The sequence below is a fragment of the Ctenopharyngodon idella genome, chromosome 3, assembly GCF_019924925.1.
Source record: "Ctenopharyngodon idella isolate HZGC_01 chromosome 3, HZGC01, whole genome shotgun sequence".
Classification (NCBI taxonomy): Eukaryota; Metazoa; Chordata; class Actinopteri; order Cypriniformes; family Xenocyprididae; genus Ctenopharyngodon; species Ctenopharyngodon idella.
The window spans coordinates 18289300-18312093 of record NC_067222.1 but is presented as its reverse complement, the minus strand read 5'-3'; the positions used below and the strand labels follow the sequence as shown (position 1 = coordinate 18312093).

At 40.7% G+C, this 22794-nt stretch overlaps 3 protein-coding genes across 11 annotated transcripts in view; all 3 read right to left on the bottom strand.

The window, feature by feature from the left end:
* Positions 1 to 10281, bottom strand: part of zgc:65811 (uncharacterized protein LOC393524 homolog) — a 92629-nt gene extending 82348 nt beyond the window's left edge. For 2 of the 9 annotated variants that reach the window (XR_007928710.1, XR_007928709.1), the window contains exons 1-9: positions 10129 to 10274; positions 9871 to 9949; positions 8285 to 8387; positions 8055 to 8152; positions 7882 to 7956; positions 7701 to 7802; positions 7251 to 7340; positions 6445 to 6528; positions 5588 to 6311 (exon numbers count right to left, since the gene is read on the bottom strand). Coding sequence is in view for 5 of the 9 variants with exons in the window: in XM_051885923.1 (XP_051741883.1) it covers positions 6174 to 6311; positions 6445 to 6528; positions 7251 to 7340; positions 7701 to 7802; positions 7882 to 7956; positions 8055 to 8152; positions 8285 to 8387; positions 9871 to 9930 (750 nt within the window). In the remaining 4 variants the exon portion in view is untranslated. Of the gene's footprint in view, positions 1 to 5400; positions 6312 to 6444; positions 6529 to 7250; positions 7341 to 7700; positions 7803 to 7881; positions 7957 to 8054; positions 8153 to 8284; positions 8388 to 9870; positions 9950 to 10128 lie in introns of those variants that run through there. The other 7 variants (XR_007928711.1, XR_007928712.1, XM_051885926.1 and 4 more) reach the window with 6 other exon arrangements.
* Positions 10282 to 12017: 1736 nt separating this feature from the next.
* On the bottom strand, positions 12018 to 15678 carry LOC127508166 (G-protein coupled receptor family C group 5 member B). Its single transcript, XM_051885886.1, has 3 exons — positions 12999 to 15678; positions 12237 to 12271; positions 12018 to 12157 (listed from the first exon to the last, which is right to left on the bottom strand). The coding sequence occupies exons 1-3, from the start codon at positions 13975 to 13977 to the stop codon at positions 12065 to 12067; spliced, it is 1107 nt and encodes a 368-aa protein (XP_051741846.1). The 5' UTR covers positions 13978 to 15678; the 3' UTR covers positions 12018 to 12064.
* Positions 15679 to 16584: 906 nt separating this feature from the next.
* On the bottom strand, positions 16585 to 18223 carry pde6hb (phosphodiesterase 6H, cGMP-specific, cone, gamma, paralog b). The gene is made up of 4 exons (XM_051885989.1): positions 18110 to 18223; positions 17198 to 17345; positions 17068 to 17108; positions 16585 to 16986 (listed from the first exon to the last, which is right to left on the bottom strand). Exons 2-4 carry the CDS (start codon positions 17341 to 17343, stop codon positions 16910 to 16912), a joined length of 264 nt encoding a protein of 87 aa, XP_051741949.1. The 5' UTR covers positions 17344 to 17345; positions 18110 to 18223; the 3' UTR covers positions 16585 to 16909.
* Between the last annotated feature and the right edge of the window lie 4571 nt (positions 18224 to 22794).

The following is a 22794-nucleotide window of genomic DNA, read 5'->3' as shown; positions in this document are numbered from 1 at the left end:
ACAACAGTGGACAGAAAAGGATTTAGCGGTTAAGTGAGATTATACGTCTTTAATAAGTGTTTGTTTCGATAGATAGTCATGAAGCATGTTAGTCCACACATGTGATGTGCTAAAGTCAAACCTGACAGCACTGTGTGTCATTATATCAGCAGCTCTGTTAGGATTGTAGAGCAAAACTCAACACGACGAGCTCAACTGCTCTATATAAACTCACCTGCGCCCTCCTGTGGACACTGTAAAGCACAAACACACATTCTGCTGTTCAGATCAATAACTAATTCCATAAACACAGTAATAAGCAAAAAGATTTTATGTTTTACACAGATCAAATCTATTCTTCTATTCATATTAAATGATTCACTGATTGTCATCCATCTCATTCTGTGGCTGACTTTTTTCTGTCAGCTGTTCTACTAAACACTAATGATATAAACTGATTTAACATGCATATATAATAGTAATAATAATTTATAGGCCTGGCTATGACATAAACAGTGAAAACCGAAGCTGAATTATGGTTAAAACTCTACAATATTTACATAATTTTGGTTTTCTTGGCAGTGCTTTCTAAGGAGGAATAAATCACCTATAAGGTTTGTGTACAGATTTAATGTAAATGTAAACTGTATCCCACAATGCAATACCCTTGAATTAAATTCCCAGTTTGATGCATTAGATTAGCCACAACATTAGATCTCACACTATTGAGCATTTAACAAACATCATAATATGAAAGCTGATTTGTAGCAATATTCAATATAAAATGTAATGTAAAATGTATTTCTGTATTTAAATTTACATTTTTTGTTTATTTGTCTGGTGTTTTTAAGGCAAACCATGTGCAAATTCATCAGTCAACACTGTACAATGTTTATTGTCAAATTAACAGTAACTTACTGGCAACAATTATCCAGTATTTGCTGTATTTCATACCACAGTAAAATTACCATAAAAATAATTACAGTAGTTTTAAGCATACTGTAAAATAAAGTACAGCATTATACTGCTATTATTATTATTATTATTATTAATTTATTTGAATTTTACTGTTATATATTCAATAACACAAGTTATTGCTTCACATCAACAGCTTTATTCAGGTTTCATCTTTTACATTTCATAGCTGAACTTCAATACAGATTTACCAGCATATTAATTTTATCACAGAACAAAATACAAGTATACCCACCCACCAATTTCATCATCAGAATAAAACATATAAAGTGAAAAAAGAAAAGTTAACCCACCATACTCTTGTGGGCTTTCATCTTCATGATGAGTGTGTCATGCGTGAGGACGTGTGTGGTTGTTTTTCGCGGTCATTAGGTACTGTATTTAGATATACAGTAGGCTAATATTTTTCCAGAATGCATTGAAAATCTACAGTAACATACTGTACACAGCTTATACAGTTGGAAACTGTTAAGAATACAGTAACAATGCTGTGAAAATGACAAAATCTATTTTTCTGTTGATATGAAACATCATGTAGATTTAGCAAAATATATTACAATGTTATGATGAACAGTATGCCTTTCTCCACCGACGTTCTGAGTTATTAAAACGTTTCTAAGGGAAAGCGAAACTAAGACTGCAAACCATAAACAAAGCATTCTTTATTCCACTCCGCTCATGTTATTATGAAAATATTCGTGCATTCGAGTGCTCAGGTAAGATGATGTAAAATTAGACCAACCTTCTGTCTGTTTCATCATGACTTATGTGCTTGCTTTCATAACTTTTGCTTATATTCTTGTGAACTGACTGGTTTTCTGTACTGAACAGCCAATCAGAGTTCTCTCTCTCACCAACGGCCCGACGCCGATTCACCATGTCGAATCGGCCGAAAAAAAGCCGATGAGAACCAACTACAGCCGTCGACCGAAACACAAAAACTGCCTGACGGCCGACCGTCAGCTTGGTGTGTTCCGGGCTTTATGCTCAAGCTTTTCCCAGAAGGGACCAAAAAGCTCCTACTGTGGCAAAGACTCTTTGGGAAAAGTATTTCATCCATTATGGCCTTCCAACTTGATTACACTCGGACCAGGCCAGGCATTTTGAGAGCCGGTTGGTGTCTGACATGCTGACTATGCTAGATGTAAAGAAGTCAAGAACCTCACCTTATCATCCACAAGGTGATCCTCAGCCGGAGAGGTTCAACAGGACCTTGTTGGACATGCTGGGTACTCTTGAGCCTAGCCAGAAATGCAAGTGGAGTCAGCACTAGCGCATCTTGTGCATGCGTATAATTGTACTGTCAGCGGGGTCACCGGGTTCTCACTCTATTTTCTCATGTTCGGCAGGGATGCCCGATTACCTGTTGATGTGTGTTTTGGCGTTTCCCCTGACAACACCTTATATAAGCCTTAAAGTGCAAATGGAACCAACCTTTTATTTTGCTTTGCTGCTTAAAGTGTTTTATTTTCCCTGTTATTCTATTCGCGATCGTTTGAGTTACTCCGTGTGTGGTTATGTTGGGCATCCTTGATGACATGGTTATAATTGGGAGATGCCGTCTGCCAATAGGACAAATAGCCCAACTGCTGAATAGCATTGGACCTCAACTGATGCACCAGGAGAATTTTTGGCTTGTCCCCTGAACTCTTAGCAGCCTTGAGATTTTACGCAACAGGTAGTTTTCTCCAGGTACTTGGTGATGGGCTTGGACTGTGTAAGGCATCAGTGTCAAGAGCAGTTCAAGCGGTCACGACTGCATTACTGCCACTTGCTGTGGAACACATTAAATTTCCAGCCTCAAGACAGGACATCACAGAAATGTGTATTTTGTAACGCATCATCACATCCCACAGGACATCGGAGTGATCGATGGTACCTTGCTCCCGATCCTTACACCATCTGTGGATGTTCAATGTTTGTTCAGTCATTTAATTTAGATGTGTTTTTATATTTTTTTTGTTTGTTCTCTGCCCTCATTTAAACAAAAAACGAGTAATAAAGTGTACAATAAAGTACAAGCAAAACCTTATATTTGAATCACATTGCACATGAATAAAGTTAAAGGTGTAATTTGCCGATTGTCCTGCAGGTGACCTCGTAACTCTGTCTTCTGCGCTTAGGGCTTTACAGTTACTCCAGAGCACTATTTTCAAGTGCTACTTAAGTTACGATGCTTTTGGGAAACAGACCGTAATATTAAGATCATTCGTACGATTGTTTTAACGATCAGCTTAGGCTTACGATGCTTTTGAAACGCAGCCCAGCACTGCTGTACTTTAAGGTTTTCTAGCAAGTCAATATACAAGCAAAACTCATTGTCAATTTTTGCACTTTAATTTCACTTTAATGGGAAATAATAGGTTCTTTTTATTGCCATTGAAGTGAAATAACTGAACCTAAGCATACGATAAGCTTGATAAAAATGCTCATTTTAGAAGAAAATTTCAAATGGGACTTTTGCCTCTGAAATCTTTATATACGAGAAATTTGGCATCCATCCAGACAGGACTTCGACATTAAACTGTATAATCAATGGGGTTATGTTTTTAATTAGATAAGATACAATTATTAAGATGCCACATGGTCATGTTACAACGTGCATTTGCAGCGGATATAAAAGATTTATGTGAAAAAGAAACCTGTGGTCACATTTGTTACGGTTGTGTTCAGCCCCGAAGCGTTTTTTAAAATGGAAACTGGTGTGTTGAACACCTGTTCTGATGACGCAAGAGTATAGGCTTGTTTGAGATGTCTTTCTTGCTGAGATTTTGCTTGTTGCTAAATCTCTTAAACTCATTGATAATAAGAAGAATAACAGGTTTCTTAAGACTTATGGTGATATTTTTCATACTGATTTAAGTGTTATTGTTTGTTTGTTTTTCCTTTTTGTTATTGTATTTCAATGCAGTGCTGTTTGATGTTTTTTCTGCAATTTAAAAAAAAGAGAGATGCGCCTCGCCTGAAATGTAGGCGAGAGTAGGGTGAAGGAGGAGTGAAACAAGTGCAGGCGAGACGGAGAAACCACTGAATGAGTAGGAACTTAATTTCTAGTTTAACTTAATTTCTTAACTTAATGAGTAGGCTACTTAACGAACGCTATATAGCCTGATCTCGTTGAGTATGAATGCGATCCGTGGCCTGTTGCACAAAGCCGGTTTCAGTTTCTACCCAGGTAAGTTCAAGATTAGTTTGAGCAAACTCTGGTTTTTTGGGTTTATGACGGTGGATTGGTTTTTAGCGGGGTTCATTTCTATGGTAACTTACGCTTCACGGCTAACCTGCTCCGGAGCAGGTTTTATTCTGAGTTAGAGATCACAAACCCAAACTCGACCAATCAGCTGTGAGTAAAGTGACATGTATCTGATGAAATAAAGCCACTCCCCCTGTATCTCTCGCTCCAGTTTATTGGTGAAAACATTTTAGAGACAAAATTGCTCAGCATTTGCTGTTAATTATTCATTATATTTACATTAAATAAATTAAAATTATGAATAATTCATGACATATTCATATAATTAGGCCTATTATATTAATTAACAATATTAAACTTTGCTTTTAAATTAAAATAAATATAATACATGCATAATATATAAAGCTTTTAAACAGATTAAGTTTACACGTATTCTTTCGAGCTCTTTGTGAAACTATATTAATTATTTGGTCTATTTGTTTGATTGACATGCATTGATATAGTCAGATATTTTCTTTCAGCTGCCTTCTCAAACTTTCACTACATCAGTGTTTATTCCTGCTTTGTAAATGCGCTTAATTTCATATTTTTCATGACGATCTCTTAATCTTCGGAAGAGACATGAATTGCGTGGCTCTCTCGCGAGAAGTGAATCAAACTGACGTTCTCCTTGTTCCGTGTGATTGGCTGTTTGCCGCACGTGTCACACTTTCAGGTGCACGCGCTTTGCAAGCTCTGGATTAAACCTGAGTTGACAGAGAAAGTTTATACCGAGCGTTGTGCAACAGTTGATCCTGATCTAAACCAGGTTGGATTTATCTGGATTCTTCAACTCCAAACCTACTCTGAAACTCAGAGTTTGTTCAACTAGCTTCATGCAACAGGCCACCGGACATCATCCGCCATGTTGACGTTATCATGTGACTTACGACGTTATCACAAGCGCGACAACTTAAAAGATATGAGCGACAGGTTTAATTCATCAATCCGTGAATATCCTGATATTGATTAAAAATTTAATTCACAAGCAAAAGTGGCTTAAATCTCCTTTACATTTTCCTCTTTTTCTTGTTGAATTTAACTCTCGGTTCATCCCTCAAGCTTATAAATAACAAAAAACAAAACAACAACACAAAAAACAGCATGATCTTCTCACGTTTCATGTGCCGATCACAGATTTGATGACCCCTGACCTTTGACCCCTCACCACCATCCAGCTCAACATCTGATGAAACACACTCGACTGAGACGGGTTTGTGGAAGTTTCTTTAATCTTTTACACTAAAAAACGTTTTAAAAGTTAAAAGTTTTAATCGTGCAACAAGACAAGAAAATGAAATATTCAGGATGGGATTGTAACAGACGGCGTTTATGCAGAATTCAGAAATGAAAAGTTCCATTAAATGAAGGTTAATGCAATAAAATGAAATGAACCCTAACCTTAGACTATAGGTTGTGTCTGAACATGTTTCTGCACAGCTAACAGGGACCTTTCTAACGTTCTGGCAACGTTCTCTCAAAGTTATAAACAAACAATTCGTTCAGAGTTATCTGGTCTTCAATAATGTTCTCAAAGCGTTAGTACAAAAATATTATCTATACTTTGTTCATGGAATGTTTTTCTGAAACATGTTAGTTGGATGTTCGTCTAACATTTGTTAAATGTTTCTACTTGTTTTAGAACGTTTGAAAACATTCAAATGTAACGTTCCCATAATGTTCGCAGAATGATAAAATGGAACGTTTGCATAACCAAGAAAAAACATTTTTAAAACACTAATTTCTGGAAGGTACACACACACACACACACTCAGGTGTGGTTCTCCTTGACCTGCGCGGCTGATGAAAGTGTTCATCCCTCCATCAGACAGACGAGTGGAGGGTCAGGTCTGCTCTCAGTAGTAGGCAGGAGATGAGTAGACAGGCGACTTCAGACTATTATAGAGAATGGAGCTGCACAACAGCGCCGCCAACTGTCAGACAGACAGAGAGAGAGAGAGAGAGAGAGAGAGAGAGAGAGAGAGAGTTATATCTGCTGGGCTGCTGGAGGAACAGGAGGAATCAGGACTGACGGCTGGGAGGTGAGGAGCACGTATGCAGGAGGAGATGTGTAAGACCGAGAGACGTGTCTGCTGAGGACAACACTGCACACCAGTGCCACCATCTGATGAGGAGCGGGAACACATGCAGACAAACACACAAAGACAGACGATCAGCATGCTGCAGCACTGGACACGCTTCCAGTGTGAGTGGATGTGAACGGACATGAACTTCAGTGTGTGTTCAGATGGACTCACCATGATTCCTGCCGTCCCTAGAAACCCTCCCAACACCAGCGGAGCGCTTGACTTGAACATGTCCAGGATCACACTGGGACAGCTCTAACACACACACACACACACACAGAGAGATGAGTGTCTGCTTCGTTCCTCAAACATCACACATGCAGAAATAAAAGTAAAGACCCGTTCACACAATGGATGATAACTGTAAATATAGTAGTTTTCAAAATCCTTCTAAATGTAAAAGAGTAGGGAGTCCACAGCACAACTATAACGATAACAGCGCAGAGGAACGATATCATTAGAATCACTTTCAGGACGATTTTATTCCAGCTGATGAACGATAATCAGAATCCATCCTGCTTTAAAGGGGTGGTTCACTGTTTTTTTCTAGGCTTGATTGCGCAGTTTAACATGTCTTAATGCTTTGTTTTTTTTAAAAAATGCCATATTTTTCATATATTTTACCTTTATTCTACACCATTGTTTCCCTTCTCCTAAAAACGCTCTATTGCTGTATCAATTTGAGCCCGAATCAGCCCCAGATAGCAGTAATGATGAAGAGGGTCAAGCAGGTTATCATTATAGTTATCACAGTTATTGTTCGCTTGTGTGGATGGTAATATAGTTATTATTACAGTTATTGTTTTTGTTATCGTCCACTGGTGTGAACATTAATATAGTTATCGTTATAGTTATCATCCGCTAGTGTGAACACTAATATAGTTATTATAGTTATCGTACACTGGTGTGAATGCTAATATAGTTGTAGTTATCTTTATGGTCATAGTTTTTGGTGTGAAAAACAGGAAGTGACTCACAGGAAATGAGAGCTGCTTCAGGAAGTTGCCTTCTGGACAGGTGTCACGCACCAACACTTCAATCGGTCCACCGATGCCACAGCAGTCAAACTGGCAGACAGACACACACAGCTGTTAGATGATGTTTCCACTGGTTTACCTACATCATGAGCCCTAAACCAATGTCCTCATAATGTAGTATGTATTCAGGTTTCAGGCCACGCCCGCTACAGGACATCTGCATGTCCTCATAATTCAAATAACTAAATAAACATACTAAATTATTTTTTAATAAAAGTGTATAAATGCAGTCATTTTTGTGTGATTAATATGTTTAGGATTAAAGGGTTAAATTGGATTAGATGAGTATAAAACCATTATGTCTGTGGAATGTCATCACAACGATTAAAGTACCAATATGTGTGTGTGTGTGTGTGTGTGTGCGAGTGTGTGTGAGTGTGGGTGGCTTACAGCGTTGTTGAATATTTTGAGGGTCATGGCTTGACCGGGACTCCTGGTGTTCAGATACTGAGTGTAGATCGTCATGTAGAACTTCGCCAATTCCTCTGACAGCTACAACACAACAAACACACAACTGCCTTCAAATCTGCCCTATTATACAGATATGTGCTCATGATCTCTGTGTGTTTACCGTTTCACTCCACATGAAGGCCATCACACCAGCTGCAATTTCAATGATGATCAGAAAGGACAGCAGGCCAGAAAACTAACATCAGAAAAACAGAAATATTTGTTCAGTACATAAACAGAGTTCATCCTAATTCAGGTCAGACAATATTCTGACAAAATGAGTATTTTCCTCACCACACCAAGAGCAGATTTACTGTGGTTACATGCACCACAATCGCCGATAACAGCGACCAGCAGCATCAGAGCACCGGTGACGACCAACACCACCACACCTGACAGACAGACGACAGACAGAACACGTCAAGTCATGGATGAGCTTACAGACTGAAACAGTGTCAGCGTAAAGTGAGTGTAGATATCAACAGTTCAACTGATGTCAAATGAGAAACCATAGAAGCACAAACCGATAGTGAACTGTTTTGTGTTCAGATCGATGTCGAAGAATCCTCTGGTTTCAGCGCCGAACCGGAGCCACATTCCCAGAGAGACTAGTCCGAACCCCACCAGCTGAAAGACACACACATCATCACAATCATCATCACCTGATCACAATCATCATCACCGGATCACAATCAACATCACCGGATCACAATCATCATCACAATCATCATTACCGGATCACAATCATCATCACCGGATCACAATCAACATCACCGGATCACAATCATCATCACCGCATCACAATCATCATCACCAGATCACAATCATCATCACTGCATCACAATCATCATCACCGCATCACAATCATCATCACCGGATCACAATCATCATCACAATCATCATCACCGGATCACAATCATCATCACAATCATCATTACCGGATCACAATCATCATCACCGGATCACAATCATCATCACCGCATCACAATCATCATTACCGGATCACAATCATCATCACCACATCACAATCATCATCACCGCATCACAATCATCATCACAGCATCACAATCATCATCACCGCATCACAATCAACATCACCGGATCACAATCATCATCACCACATCACAGTCATCATCACCAGATCACAATCATCATCACCAGATCACAATCATCATCACCACATCACAGTCATCATCACTGCATCACAATCAACATCACCGGATCACAATCATCATCACCACATCACAATCAACATCACCGGATCACAATCATCATCACCAGATCACAATCATCATCACCGCATCACAATCATCATTACCGGATCACAATCATCATCACCGCATCACAATCATCATCACCAGATCACAATCATCATCACCGCATCACAATCATCATCACTGCATCACAGTCATCATCACCAGATCACAGTCATCATCACTGCATCACAGTCATCATCACTGCATTAGTCAGTAATGCTGTTACGGCTGTTAGATACCTGAAAAACCTGAAAAGCACTGTTTAATTTATTTGTATCTTTGCTCTACTGTATTTATTTGTGCTGTTGCATGTAGTTGATTATTGTTCTTGTTTTCTTTATTTTGATTTGACAGTTGTCCTTTTTTCCCTAAACATAGCACATACCGAACCGTACCGAAACCGTGACCCTAAAACCATGATCTGTGAGTAATTTGAATCGCTGCACTCCTAGTTTTGACCCAGCTTGGCTGCTGTACAAGACTGATCTTGGTAAGTAAATACATACATTACAATCATAGATAGATAGACAGAATACAGTACATAGAGAATGAATGGGGGATTATTTCAGTTTTCACTTTGGTTGTAGGAATGTTCCGTTGAATATGTAGACAGCATATTGTAGACACCCCCCATCCCCCCCATCGCTTTCTCCAATCCCCATATGCCCGTTCATACCCAGACGCTATGTCACTGCACCTGCAGGCTTTTACTTGCAAATGGGCTGAAAGTGAAACTAGCACTCAAGTTCCATATTTACATTTATAAGACTTTTTTTTTTTTTTTATCAAATATGACAGTCATAGTGTTTAACCAACAGACAAGTAAATATGAATAAAAACTGAGACATACTCACAGCAAACAGAATGTTAAACAGGATCAGGAAACATTTACACATCTGCGCGCACCCGTCCATCACGAGCCGATTTATTTCCCTGCAACAAAAGATTCTGTTAAATGACCGTAAACGAACACTGCCAACGTCTTAATTGACTGAACAAATAATAAACAAACTAAGTTTTTTTTTTTTTTTTTTTTCTTTTCTTAAAAAATGCATTTTAATAATTTCTATGTAAAGCATTTTGAATGCCCATTGTTTATGAAATAAACTTGCCTTGCCTAGTACTGAAGAGAAGAGTGGTTTTGTCAAGATTATCGACACTGGGTAGCCACTGATATGATCACTGTCTGCGGTCAAATGTGCTTTTCCTCACACGCACGCGCATGTTTCTTCCTCGCAGCACGCGCGCTCATTGGTCCTCAGCTCGAGTGACATCGGCTGACGAAAAGAGTTTCTGTACTGCGGAAACGAAACCATAACCGACCTGTTTCTGCTGAAAAGAGACATTTACGCGGAAAACCTGAATGGTTCAGGACTGCTGTACTTTAAGGTTCTCTAGCAAGTCAATTCATAAGCAAAACTCATTGTCAATTTTTGCACTTTAATTTCACTTTAATGGAAAATAATAGGTTCTTTTTTATTGGCATTGAAGTGAAATAACTTCATAACTAAACATACGAACTTGATAAAAATGCTCATTTTAGAAGAAAATTTCAGATGCCACTTTTTTGTCATCTGTCTTCATGTATAATAAATTTGGCATCCATCCAGACAGGACTTTCGACATATGGGGTTATGTTTTTAATTAGATCAGATACAATTATTAAGATGCTACATGGTCATTTTACAACATGCATTTGAAGCGGACTTGAAAGATTTATGTGAAAAAAAGAAAGCAAAATAAACACGTGGTCACGATAGGGATTCATGTTGCCCGTGCGAGCAGAGGAACGCGATCCACGCATGCGCGTTGACAACGGAAGTTCAAACGCCAATAATAATAATAATAATAATAATAATACACTTAAATTATGTAAATTGTGTACAATTCTGACCTTGTTTTGGGCTGAAAATTAGAATATAGCAGATTACATTTGGTTACACCAGTCTATGAAACTCAATACAGTTCTGTTACACCAGGACAGAATCTGGATCAGTGATGACAGCGGGGCGTCACGTGAGAAAAACCTTTAAATCTAGGTAGTAATAATACTGATGTCAATGTAAAGCAGCGTCGTGGTTTCATTGTGTTAAATGAGCTTCATGTTTGCTGGACAGATTAGAGGACAGTAATGGGTGGAACTCTGTAACTGCTCTAGTTAACAGTGACTCTTTACAGGTGTACTCGTGAATTAACCATGGCACAATGGCCTTTATCATCATCACACATGCCATCTGCTGCTTTAGGGATTGATCGATAGGCTCGATCCAGGCTCAGGATATGGTTCTGTCTGGAGTTGCTCTGTCTCACAGGACACGTGCTGTTTAACCACTTGTGTGTAACTACATCACGTTTGGGCTCATCTGACAGCTTGTCGAGGTGAACCAAATAGAGATAACTGATTTGTTATGTTCTTCTGGTTTCCTGTCGCTTGGTTTCGATGTTTGTTTGCGTTCCACTCATGTTTCACAATGCTTTGCTCAGGGTACAAGAAGGAAAGCTAATGTTGATCTAGGATTACTACAGCTGTTTTTCTTGTTCCATGTAACTTAATAAGTAACTTTGCCTGCTTTAAAGACTTTCAGAATCTTTCAGTGAACAATTTTGAAAGAAGAACCATTTTCTCTAAGTGTGAAGAACATTTTAATAATCTAAAGAACAGTTTTACACTATAAAGAACCTGTCTGTGGAGTTGAGAGATGAGCAGTCCTGTGCTGGGACTAGATTCACATGGAGAAAGTTCTCAGGATACATTAGAGGAATAATCCTTAAGTGGAAAAAAATCTAGATAGATTAAAGTTCCCAGTATTTGCTTTAGAACATGTACGTTTTTCCTCCAGCTCCTGCACCTTCTCTGGTTTTCCAGCTCTTCCCAACAGAATAATTGAGATCCATCTTTCCACACTGAGGAGGATTGAGGGACTCATACACAACTGTTACAAAAGCAGCAAGCATTCACTAAGTTGGGGGTGTAAACTTTTGCACAGGCGTGAACTTAGGAGATGGAAAGAGTGTGCAAATTCAACCACAAAAGTCATAATATAGTCGTCAAGCTCTGCTCCCGTAGTAGTCGTCGTACGGCCCGTTGATGTTGGTGGTCGTGGGACGCGGGATGCTGTAGTCTTTTTCAGCACTGATTTCCTGAAACAGAAAACACACTGCAGATTGTACCATGTGACAGTGACATCATCAGGATTGTGATTGGATGATGAGAACTCACACTCATGAAGATTCCAGACGACACCACATCTTGACCTGCAACAGAAACACGTGACCTTTAACCTGAGCCCTACATAGGCAGCAGCCAAAGTTGCTTTGTTGGTAAATGTTTCACAATGCATTCTATATTTGATGACTAGTCTATGATTTATTAATGTCTAATGTTCCAGTAAAAATGTCTAAAAATCCTTAAAGCAAGACACATTTCTTGAGAAGCATCAATATATTGTTTTCAGTGCAGTAAGAATCTGATTGTCCTGAGAAAAGATTGTACAACAGCGCCATCTGCTGCTTGAAATATTCACAACAACCATAAAGCATGGACATTTAATGCATATTTTATCAACTCAAAATGTTCCTAAAAGGACGATTTTTTCTTTACAGGTGTCATTTCTTACCCAAGTCTGTGTCTTTTCTAAAAATGTTGACTCACTAAACACTGTGCCAGCTAACCTGGACTAAAGATCCCACACGCAAAGCCAGACACTTCGATTTTTTTCAAGTTTAAACATGTTAAAAACAAGTGAAAGAATCTGAAAGTGCAGTGAGACAAAACACTTGTGATGTTACGCGTGACAGAATAGACTCGTCAGTGAAAACACACTGGAATTGATTTTGTTTTTAAGACTTAGACAAAAAAGGCTAATAAATATGTGATACAATATATTTGTTTTGTTCTGGAACAAAAGTTTGTATGTTTTTAATTATACGTTTGTTGCTTGTTTAAGATATATGTTTATATGTTTTGTATGTTTCTCCCTACCTCTTCTCCCGTCCGTGTCCATCTGGAAGACGATGTTGTCTGTGCCTGTTTTCGGGTCCTCTGGAGCCGCTGGTTGCGTTCTGGGGCTCGTCCAGCCCGTGAAGTCCAGAGGCGGGTCTTTCATACGGGCTTCGCTCTTGCACATGAAGTGGACCTGAGTGAAGCCATGTCCCAGCAGCAGCACCCAACCATTAGCGGTCAGTGCGACGCTGATCACGGGATCGTCCCAAATGGGGCTGCGCCCCATGGCGCGGTTCCCGTAGGTGAGGAGCGTGATCCAGACGATCCAGACACAGACGCTCAGCAGCAGCGTAAGGACGAGCAGCCCGGCCTGCAGTTTGTCCTGCCGATGCGTCTGTCCACTGTAGCTGTAGCTGTAGGTGACGCACGTGCGCCGGAGGAGGTGCAACGCTAGCATCAGCGCCGCGGCTAGTAGGACCATCACGTAAATCTGCAGCATGGCAAACTCTGGCTGTGAGAAATGGCACGTCCTCTTGTCCTGCACCAGCACGACTAGCAGCCACTCTGCCGCTATGATCACCTGCACCAGCGTGAGCACCGCGGTCATGCACACCTGCCTCCACCCGCGCACCAGCGCTGCACCCAGAAGGGCCAGACTGCGCACCAACAGAGCGCCGAACGCCACGCTGAACAACACGCTGAACGCAAACACCCGCACCGGGCACGTCTGCGGGGAGAGAGAGATGATGAAGGAGTACGGAAGAGCGAATATGCCGGCCGTGGCGAGCAGGAACAGCAGCAGCGCCGCCAGCACACCGGACCGACGGCAGGACGCACACGCCGACCACAGTAGCAGAGCCAGCATCAGAACCACACAGCTCACGAAGCCCAGCGCGGCCATGGCCTGAACCACGATGCCCCACGTGTCACACAGTGGCCAGTACGCTTGATCCAGACCGGAGCCGCAGCCCGCGGGCTTGGAGCCGTTCGACTGCTGAACCCGGACCAGAAGATCCATGGAGATCCTGAAGATGATGACGTGATTTTCTCTTTTCTCTCTTATTCTCACAGTGATCTACAGGAAAGACAGAGTTTTACAACTTATTTTCAGTTGCTTTTGCTCAAATTGATTTGATTTGATCAAAAGATGCTATCAGAAGATCTATCTATCTATCTATCTATCTATCTAAATGTTGCTGTTTGAGCATGACAAAAGCTCTGCAAAGTTCCAAAGTCCCTCCAGTGGGAGTTCTTCTCTATATCAGTGTCAGGGTTTCTGAACTCCCTGAAACGCCTCCATTGTAGTCTTGAGTTTTCTTCACAATATTCCTCATTTAAATAATTCATATGCAGAATAAAGGGGTGGGGCCTGGTTAAGTTAGTTAGTAGTGTGTTGAAACTGGCGGTTATGGTAAGGGACTGACAGTGTTGGGGAGTTGCTAACTACAAATATTGACACTACTAACTTAACTACGTTTTCAGTTGCTTTTAAAGGGAACCTATAATGCCCCTTTCACAAGATGTAATATAAGTCTTTGGTGTCCCCAGAATGTGTCTGTGAAGTTTCAGCTCAAAATACCCCACAGATCATTTATTATAGCTTGTCAAATTTGACTCTATTTGGGTGTGAGCAAAAACACGCCGTTTTTGTGTGTGTCCCTTTAAATGCAAATGAGCTGCTGCTCCCGGCCCCCTTTCCAGAAGAGGGCGGAGCTTTAACAGCTCACGCTTCGGTCGCTCAACAACAACAAAGCTGGAGAATCTCACGCAGCCAAAATGAGGATTTGTTCAGCCTTACATTGTTCAAACCGGAGTCGACACTGATGGAGAGACTCAGGAAGAAGGTACAACTTTTAGAATGAAACTGGACATTTCTGAATGGTTAGTGGATAAATTTATGTAGTTGCTGTGGAGTTGATTCAGCTCATCAACTAGCATGTGCCGTCATGTTAATCTTTTGTGCTAAACCCGTATGGACGCCCACTATACATAGCGTACCTGTTTGCCAAACTTTTGCCATGGCGTTAGAACTGGTACACCGTTTTCGCTTGCTAAAACAAAATGGCGGCGTCGTGGGTGGAAACGTGCAGATTAAGGGGCAGTACTATTATAATAAGATCCCCTTCCTATGTCACTAGGGGAGCGGAATCTGAGCGGCTCATTTTTTCACATGCTTGCAGAGAAAGGCTTGCCAAAACAAAGTTACTGGGTTGTCCTTTCTCACGTTTTCTGGGTTGGTAGATGCACCAGGACCCGATTATAGCACTTAAACACGGAAAAAGTCTGATTTTCATGATATGTCCCCTTTAAGTTCTGTCGCACAATACTTTTTTCTTTTGTTTTGTATCTTGAGGTTTGGTCTTAAAAATGACACTAAGCGAGCCAGACCTAAATGTATTATTATTTTTTTTTTTTTTTTTTGTCCGGACCAAAAAAACCCAAGAGAACCGAACTACAAGTGTGAAATCACTCTCATGAAACCTTTCTTATTAGTAGTAGTTGAAAATAGTTGTGCTGGTAATGAAGTGTAGAAACTGTGATGCAGATTCACAGAAAGCTTGAAGAAGTTTTCTTATTTGAAATACAAATCTTTTTCATTATAGACATTATAAATGTCTTTACTGTCACTTTTGATCAGTTTAATGCATCCTTGCTGAATAAAAGTATTAGTATTAAAAACAAACATTTGAAAAGTAGTGTATATTTATTTTCCATTGTATTTCAGTTAATTCTCACTGTATAGTGTTTCAGCACTTTCATTTTATCCTTTCTCTTATTTTCCTTATCTTTTACTTCACTTGTATTTATGACCTTTATCCTAACTAAACTGAACACATGTAGTTTGTGTGCTCCGGCAGGACTGTAAAGGTTGAGGATCACACCTGTGGAGCACTGAAGCTGACGGATGTGCTGTTCTTCCTCTCCAGGACAAAAGCGCAGTTGTGACTCTGCTATCAGAGATGTTATCTTCTGGCTTAACAAAGGTCTTTCCTGCTTCATACAGTGCTAGTGATCATTTTCACTCTTTCACATGTCGCTTCTCCTTTGCTTTTGCAGTTATAAACAGTTTATAAATGTTCAGAAATGACGCATCTGACGTTTGTGTGTCTTGAATGAAACGAGCATCCAATGACTCTTTACATGAACATGATGAAATCTGATCATCTGATTGAAGGAAACACTTGAGCAACGATGCAGAAAAGAGTTTTGGATGTCTATCACACACTCACACACACAGTGCAACATGATGTATCGCTCACAGTCATGAATATTGTGACCTGCTTTCATTCATTCATTATCTGTCTGTCAGATTCATAGAATTAAGAGATGAAAGAGTCGTACCTGCCGCCCGTTGCTCCGTCCATCCCAGACTCACACACGTTCTGTGTCTCTCAGGTGTGGTGGATGGGAGGAGTTTCTGCTCTTCCTGACACACACCGTTCATCACAATCACTCACGCAGATATGCTAATCACATGAATCTGAGTGTGTTTTCATGATCATATTCATCATCTGATTTTATTCTGCTGCAATGAATTCAACAGACTTACTGAAAATAGAAACTTTAATTGGATTTCTACTCCAGCAATCACAAGTGACACATTTAGTAATATAAATGTGTTTATGGGACGGGCTCTACGAGAGGAAGTGATGTCGTCGCTGTTACAGGAAAAATGCCTTTTGTGATCTGTGAGGGCGGAGTCACGGCTAGGGGTGTCGATTGACAACAGGGGTGTGGGGGAGGGGATAGGTTGTCGTCTTATCGCAACTTATACAAAATATAAAATATTATATAATAATAATAATCATAATAATAGCAATCATATCAATAATGACAAAGTCCTTGTGTTGAATCAGTCCTTTACCATCACACGTCATAACCACACGACAACATCAAACAAAAGGGCGATGGGGGCGGGGTCAAAGGCGGTGATGTGGAGGAGGCGGGGTTTAGATAATGCCGTATTTGGCCAGATCGCTGAGCTCCATGTCTCCGAACGCCTCCCATGGGCACACAACGGTGATATCTGTCATGGGACGAAACGCAGGTGTTAACAGGACAAAGAAAAACATGATATACTCTTTAATGTTCATATACTGGGACTCACCTGTGCCGAGACCCTCCATACCAGGAATATCATCGCCGAACCTGCAGATGAGAGCGAGAGCGGTCAATGACTCTACACTTCTGTGAGTGTATGTGCATGTGTGTGTGTGTGAGTGTGTGCATGTCTGTACCCTTTCTGCCCGGGTTTGGGGGCCTTGCTCTTGAAGGTGCGTGTCTGTCTCTGCTTGAACTTGGGTGGCCCTTTCTTGGGTGTGGTGGGGCCGGTGGTGCTGGCGGGCGTGGCCAGAGCGCTTCCCGCTGGAGGAGCGGCGTTCATGTCTGAAACACAGAGCCACACTCATCATCCCAGCCGCTTACCAGTGTTGACATGTCCACGGTTTTCCAGCAGAATTGGGCATTTTTTACACCCGTGGGTATTTAGCCCTTGGAATGCGAATTTTACCAGGGAAGCCCCGCCAAAAATATGGATTTTTTTACTGTGGGACCCCCCTCTGAAATGCGATTGGGCTAGTTTTGAGTAGCAATTGGCCGGGTTTTGTTGTGGAAACCTGGCAACCCTGCCGTTCACACTCATCTGGGATTAAAGGATCACTGCCTTCCTCTCCATTCAGAGACTTCTCTCCTTCCATTATCGCTCGTCCTCTCGGACTGATCGCAGTTGAGTGTGTGTTTCTTCTCACGTAATAAATACAGCCAGTCATAATCACAAAATAAAGCCCTTCAGGTTGATTGTGAGCTCCATCAGATTATCATCTCACAATAATCCACATCAGATTCTTTGCCTTGTTAAGACCGTTAATCTCATTAACATAACAGACTTATGAGATTTCCTTCATCTGACTGATCATATAGTAGCAGAGATAACACATGTGAGATGCTTGTCTCTCTGTCGTTCTGTCAGATACAATGATCGTAATATTTCATACAATACAGCATGTCAGTTTTTCCGCTTTAAGCATCAGAGTGTAGAATAGAAACCTTAATAAACAAACCTAAATAATACAAAAATCAAATACACAGAGGTAGTAGATCAGAACAGAGATCTGAGTTATTCTCTAGAGTTAGGAGTGAAACGTCTTTACCTGCGTCTGCTGTCCGTGAGCGGCGCGTGTGTGTGTCTCTCTCTCTCTCTCCGTCTCTGTGTGTGTGGAGTGATGGCTGTCTGTCTCTCCGCTCTCTTATAGTCTCACTGAAGGTCAGAGAGCAGCTCCGCCCTCCGCTGGCCGTCTCCCGATAGGGAAACACTAATGGACTTAATGCTCTTTAGACTTCTTCATTAGGTGTGTGTGTGTGTGTGCGGTCATGACACTTTAATCTCTGGGTTATGGTCTCGTTTCTCGAACATGTGAGAAGGTGCAGCAGTTCACTTCACACACACAAACTCATGAAATGGACAAATAATAATGTTTGACTGGCAGTCTGATGCTTGGACACACACCTGAACATTCAAAAGTAAATAAGAGATTTAGATAGTAGATGGTTTTGTTTTAAACATGATAATTCTCATAAAGCATAAATGAAGAAATGATTGGTTGTCTTGGGTGAAAAATAGACGTTTGTCAAAGAATCAATACAAATTTAATATTGCAGTCATTTCAGGGATGATGTTAAGAAATATAGAGTATGACTTTAATTTCAATTATTTGCTTCTCTGACTTCTACTGTAGTTGAAAATTACAGTCTGTTGTGTTGTTTAATTGTCAGCCCATTTTATATATATAATGTAATTACTGTCAAATAAAATGTTCCTTTTTACCAGTTAAAATGAATGCATGTAGAAAATGTGAACTGATGTCTATAATTTGAGTTTGTGACCGCAGCACTGTACACTGATTCACACAGTTTGGGGATTGTATTTCACAGTTGTACATTTCAGAAGAGATTGAGATTATGAATATAAGTTTGAGATTAACAGCATTTGCACTTCTTACTCTATATGACAGATGATTTAATGCAGTAGAGCTCCAGTCACTGTGAAATCATCATGTAGTGCAGATTCATGTGTCGAATGCAGACGGTCATGAAGTGTGTTATATAATGTGACTGTGAGCAGTTTTCATTGGTTTCAGAGACAAACACGTTGTCTGAAGATGCGGCTCATCATCTGGGTTAATAATCTGGGCTAATCTGCTCTAAACTAGCGCCAAACAATCTCTGAGCTTTAACAGAGACCTGAAAGAGAAACGGTGACGCACTGTACTGTAACTACAAACACACACTGACTAAACCAGACCTGCCAGAGACCAAAACCAGGTAAAACAAGACCTGCCAGACACCAAAACCAGACTAAACCAGACTAAACCAGACCTACCAGAGACCAAAACCAGAATAAACCAGACCTGCCAGAGACCCAAACCAGATCAAACCAGACCTGACAGAGACCAAAACCAGACTAAACCAGATCTGCCTGAGACCAAAACCAGGCTAAACCAGACTAAACCAGACCTGCCAGAGAGCAAAACCAGACCTGCCAGACACCAAAACCAGACCAAACCAGACTAAATCAGACATGCCAGAGACCAAGACCAGACCAAACCAGACATGCCAGAAACCAAAACCAGACTAAACCGGACTAAACCAGACTAAACCAAACCTGCTCAGCTGAACCAAACCAGAGGCAGTTATGGCCTAATGGTTAGACAGTTGGATTTGTAACCCAAAGGTTGCGGGTTCGAGTCTCAGTACCGTCAGGAATTGTCGTGGAGGGAGTGAATGGACAGCGCTTTCTTCCACCCTCAATACCACGACTGAGGTGAGACCCAAACACAAACTGCTCCCCGGCACCACAGCAAAAATTGTCTGCCCACCCACTCCGGGTGTGTGTGTTCACTTGGATGGGATAAATGCAGATTACAAATTTTGAATACGGGACATCATACATGGCTCCTTGTCACTTCACGCCACTTCACTTCAAAATTGAAACTCTTTCTAGTAAAGACCTTGAAATTGTGATCCATCCACTAATTTATTCTCGATTAGACGACTGTAACTCTACTGTCTCGGTTACAGATGGTTCAGAATAGCAGGATAGTTGACAGGAACTAGGAAAAGGGATCATACCTACCCTGTCTTTGCCTCATTGCATCGGCTCCCCATAAAATTTGGAGTCGACTTAAAGATCCTTCTTTTCTCATACAAGGCATTGACATTGGCCCCGGATTATATTTCTGATCTTATTAAGCCATACACAGCTGTTAGGTCATGAAGGTCATGTGATCAGTTACTTTTATCTGTCCCTCGTTCTTGTAAATCAAAAGGTGATCAAGCTTTCTCTGTAGCCAAAGATCTTGAACAGTCTACCTTTGAACATCAGGGCCTCTCCATCACTGGATGCTTTTAAATCCCATTTAAAGACTTATTTTTAGCGTTTGAGTGATTCTGTGTATGTGTTTTTGAATAGTTGCTGTTCTATGTTTTGTATGTATATACAATTTGCTTGATTGATTTTATCTCAATTTTTTCCTCCTCCTCTTCTATTTTAAATTCTGATTTACTATAAAGCACTTTGGATCAACTACGGTTCTGTTAAATTTGTGTTATATAAATAAAATTTGACTTGACTTGACTAAACCAGACCTGTTATGCTGAACTAAACCAGTCTAAACCAGACCTGTTCTGGATACTGTCAGCCATATTGAGTCAATTCTATTGAATTCTTTGGAGCTCTGAATGAAAACATGACTAAAGCGGGACACTGTGATGCTCATGAAGAGACTAAGTTTTAGTGTTTTAGCACCTGAGGATAAAACCGCCATTAAAGCGTGCAATTCATATCACAGAGCGAAGTTAGTCAGTCAGTCAATTAGTTAGTTGGTCGGTTAGTTCGTTAGTTAGTTGGTGTTACTCTACAAGTCTTGTGAAGTTCTTCTTGGCTTTATCTAAAAATAAACCTCAGGAACGTCACTGAGACGGTGTTCAAGATCTGTCGTTTTGACACACGGATCATCCCACCATTCCTCTCTTCGTTATGAATGTTGGGACAGTAAACGTGTGTAATGACTGAAATCTTCTTTAGTTTGAGAAGGACAGACTCATTTCTGTCACTGCAGATTTATTTTGTTGATTAATAAAAACAAAAGGTTTTGGGCTCTTGATCTGTTTCTCTGGTGTCTGCATCAACAGCGTCATGAAGACGGATCTGGAACCAGCGAAGCCGTCGGGCTTGAGCAGAATAATCCGGTTTAGAGCTTTAGATTGTCCTGCAGCGAGTGAAGAGACGAGGGGGGTTGTGGGTAATTGGATGCGACCAAACGGGACCTGACGTTTCAGAAAAGCATGATGTGTTCTCCACATAACATGCTTAACACAGTAAATGTTGTAAACAGCACGGCAGAGGCCTGAACGCTTTAAAACAGGCTGATTATTCTAACTGTGACATGATGTTTGGGTTTCGTCACGTTCATGAGAAAGTGTGGTTCAGAAACCAGAGACTGCTGTTCAGAATGTTTCTGTTGTTCATTTCGAGAAGTTTGATTATGAATGAAGTGATCTCAGTGTTTGTGTGTCTCACTGGAGCTTCATGAAGTAAACCTGATGATCTGAGATGTGAAAACTGTACAGAAAGTCACATGATCAATGACACTCATCACACAGAACTAGAGCAGAAGATTCTTCTTTATTTTACTGTAATGTCTCTGTTTATTTACAGGTGTTTTTGAGCTCCAGATTTTCTATGTGGTCTCAGATGTTTTTGAATCCCTGCTGTGTTTGTGTTCTCTCTTTATATAATCATTACATCTGATGGCATTTTATATATAGAAGGCTGTTAATGTGATTATATGGGACTGAAGATCCAGTCAGGAAGAGGTTTAGTGGGGATTTACAGCTGACGCAAACACTTCTTTACTTAGTTTGTTCCCGGTGAGAGCCGTGAGTTTCAGCTGTTTTCTCATTTTACATGAATAGATGCAAACAAACCATTTGCACTCCTGAAGCCTGAAGAAATGAAAAGTACTTTTTATAATCTTGTCCATGTAACAAGTGTCTGTTGTCATCAAGGAAAACGCTGATTTAAAAAGAGATGTTTTGCAGGTAAATAAAGTCATTACTGAGGAGTTCAAAGTTTGACTCGAAGACAGAAAACCAAACTATTTTTTCATTGTAAAGTTTGAGTGAGATGAAGTGAGATGCAGTTTCATGATTTGAACAGATGGGGGCGTCATGACACTTCATTTGCATCTGTGTGTGTGTGTGTCAAGTCAAGTCAAGTCACCTTTATTTATATAGCACTTTTTACAATGTAGATTGTGTCAAAGCAGCTTTACATTGATAACTGGTACATTATTTGGCTGCACAGCAGCTCTTAAAAGAATAGTGTCAATGCAGGCAGATCAAAGCACTGTTGAATATCAAATGTCAAGTCAAATGTCAAGTGTCCCCAACTAAGCAAGCCAAAGGCATCAGCGGCAAGGAACCCAAACTCCATCAGGTGACATCAGGTGGCAGACAAGTGGCAAATAGGTGTTTAAATGGAGAAAAAAACCTTGGGAGAAACCAGGCTTAGTCGGGGAGCGAGTTCTCCTCTGGCCAACAGTGCTTTGTTACGATTCAGGTAGCTATCATAAGTCCGACAGGATCGCAACATTCAAAGTATTTATTCCAGTTCCATCCAATTGAGGATCGTATTCATCACGGCGGTATGGACGGTTGTTGAGGAACTGTGTCGTGGCTGTCGTGTCGATGAGGCCCTCACAGTGGATGATCTAGTTGACTCAATCTCTGCTGACATTACAGGGCTGCGTTGTGGTCGTGTCAAGGTGCAGGTCCT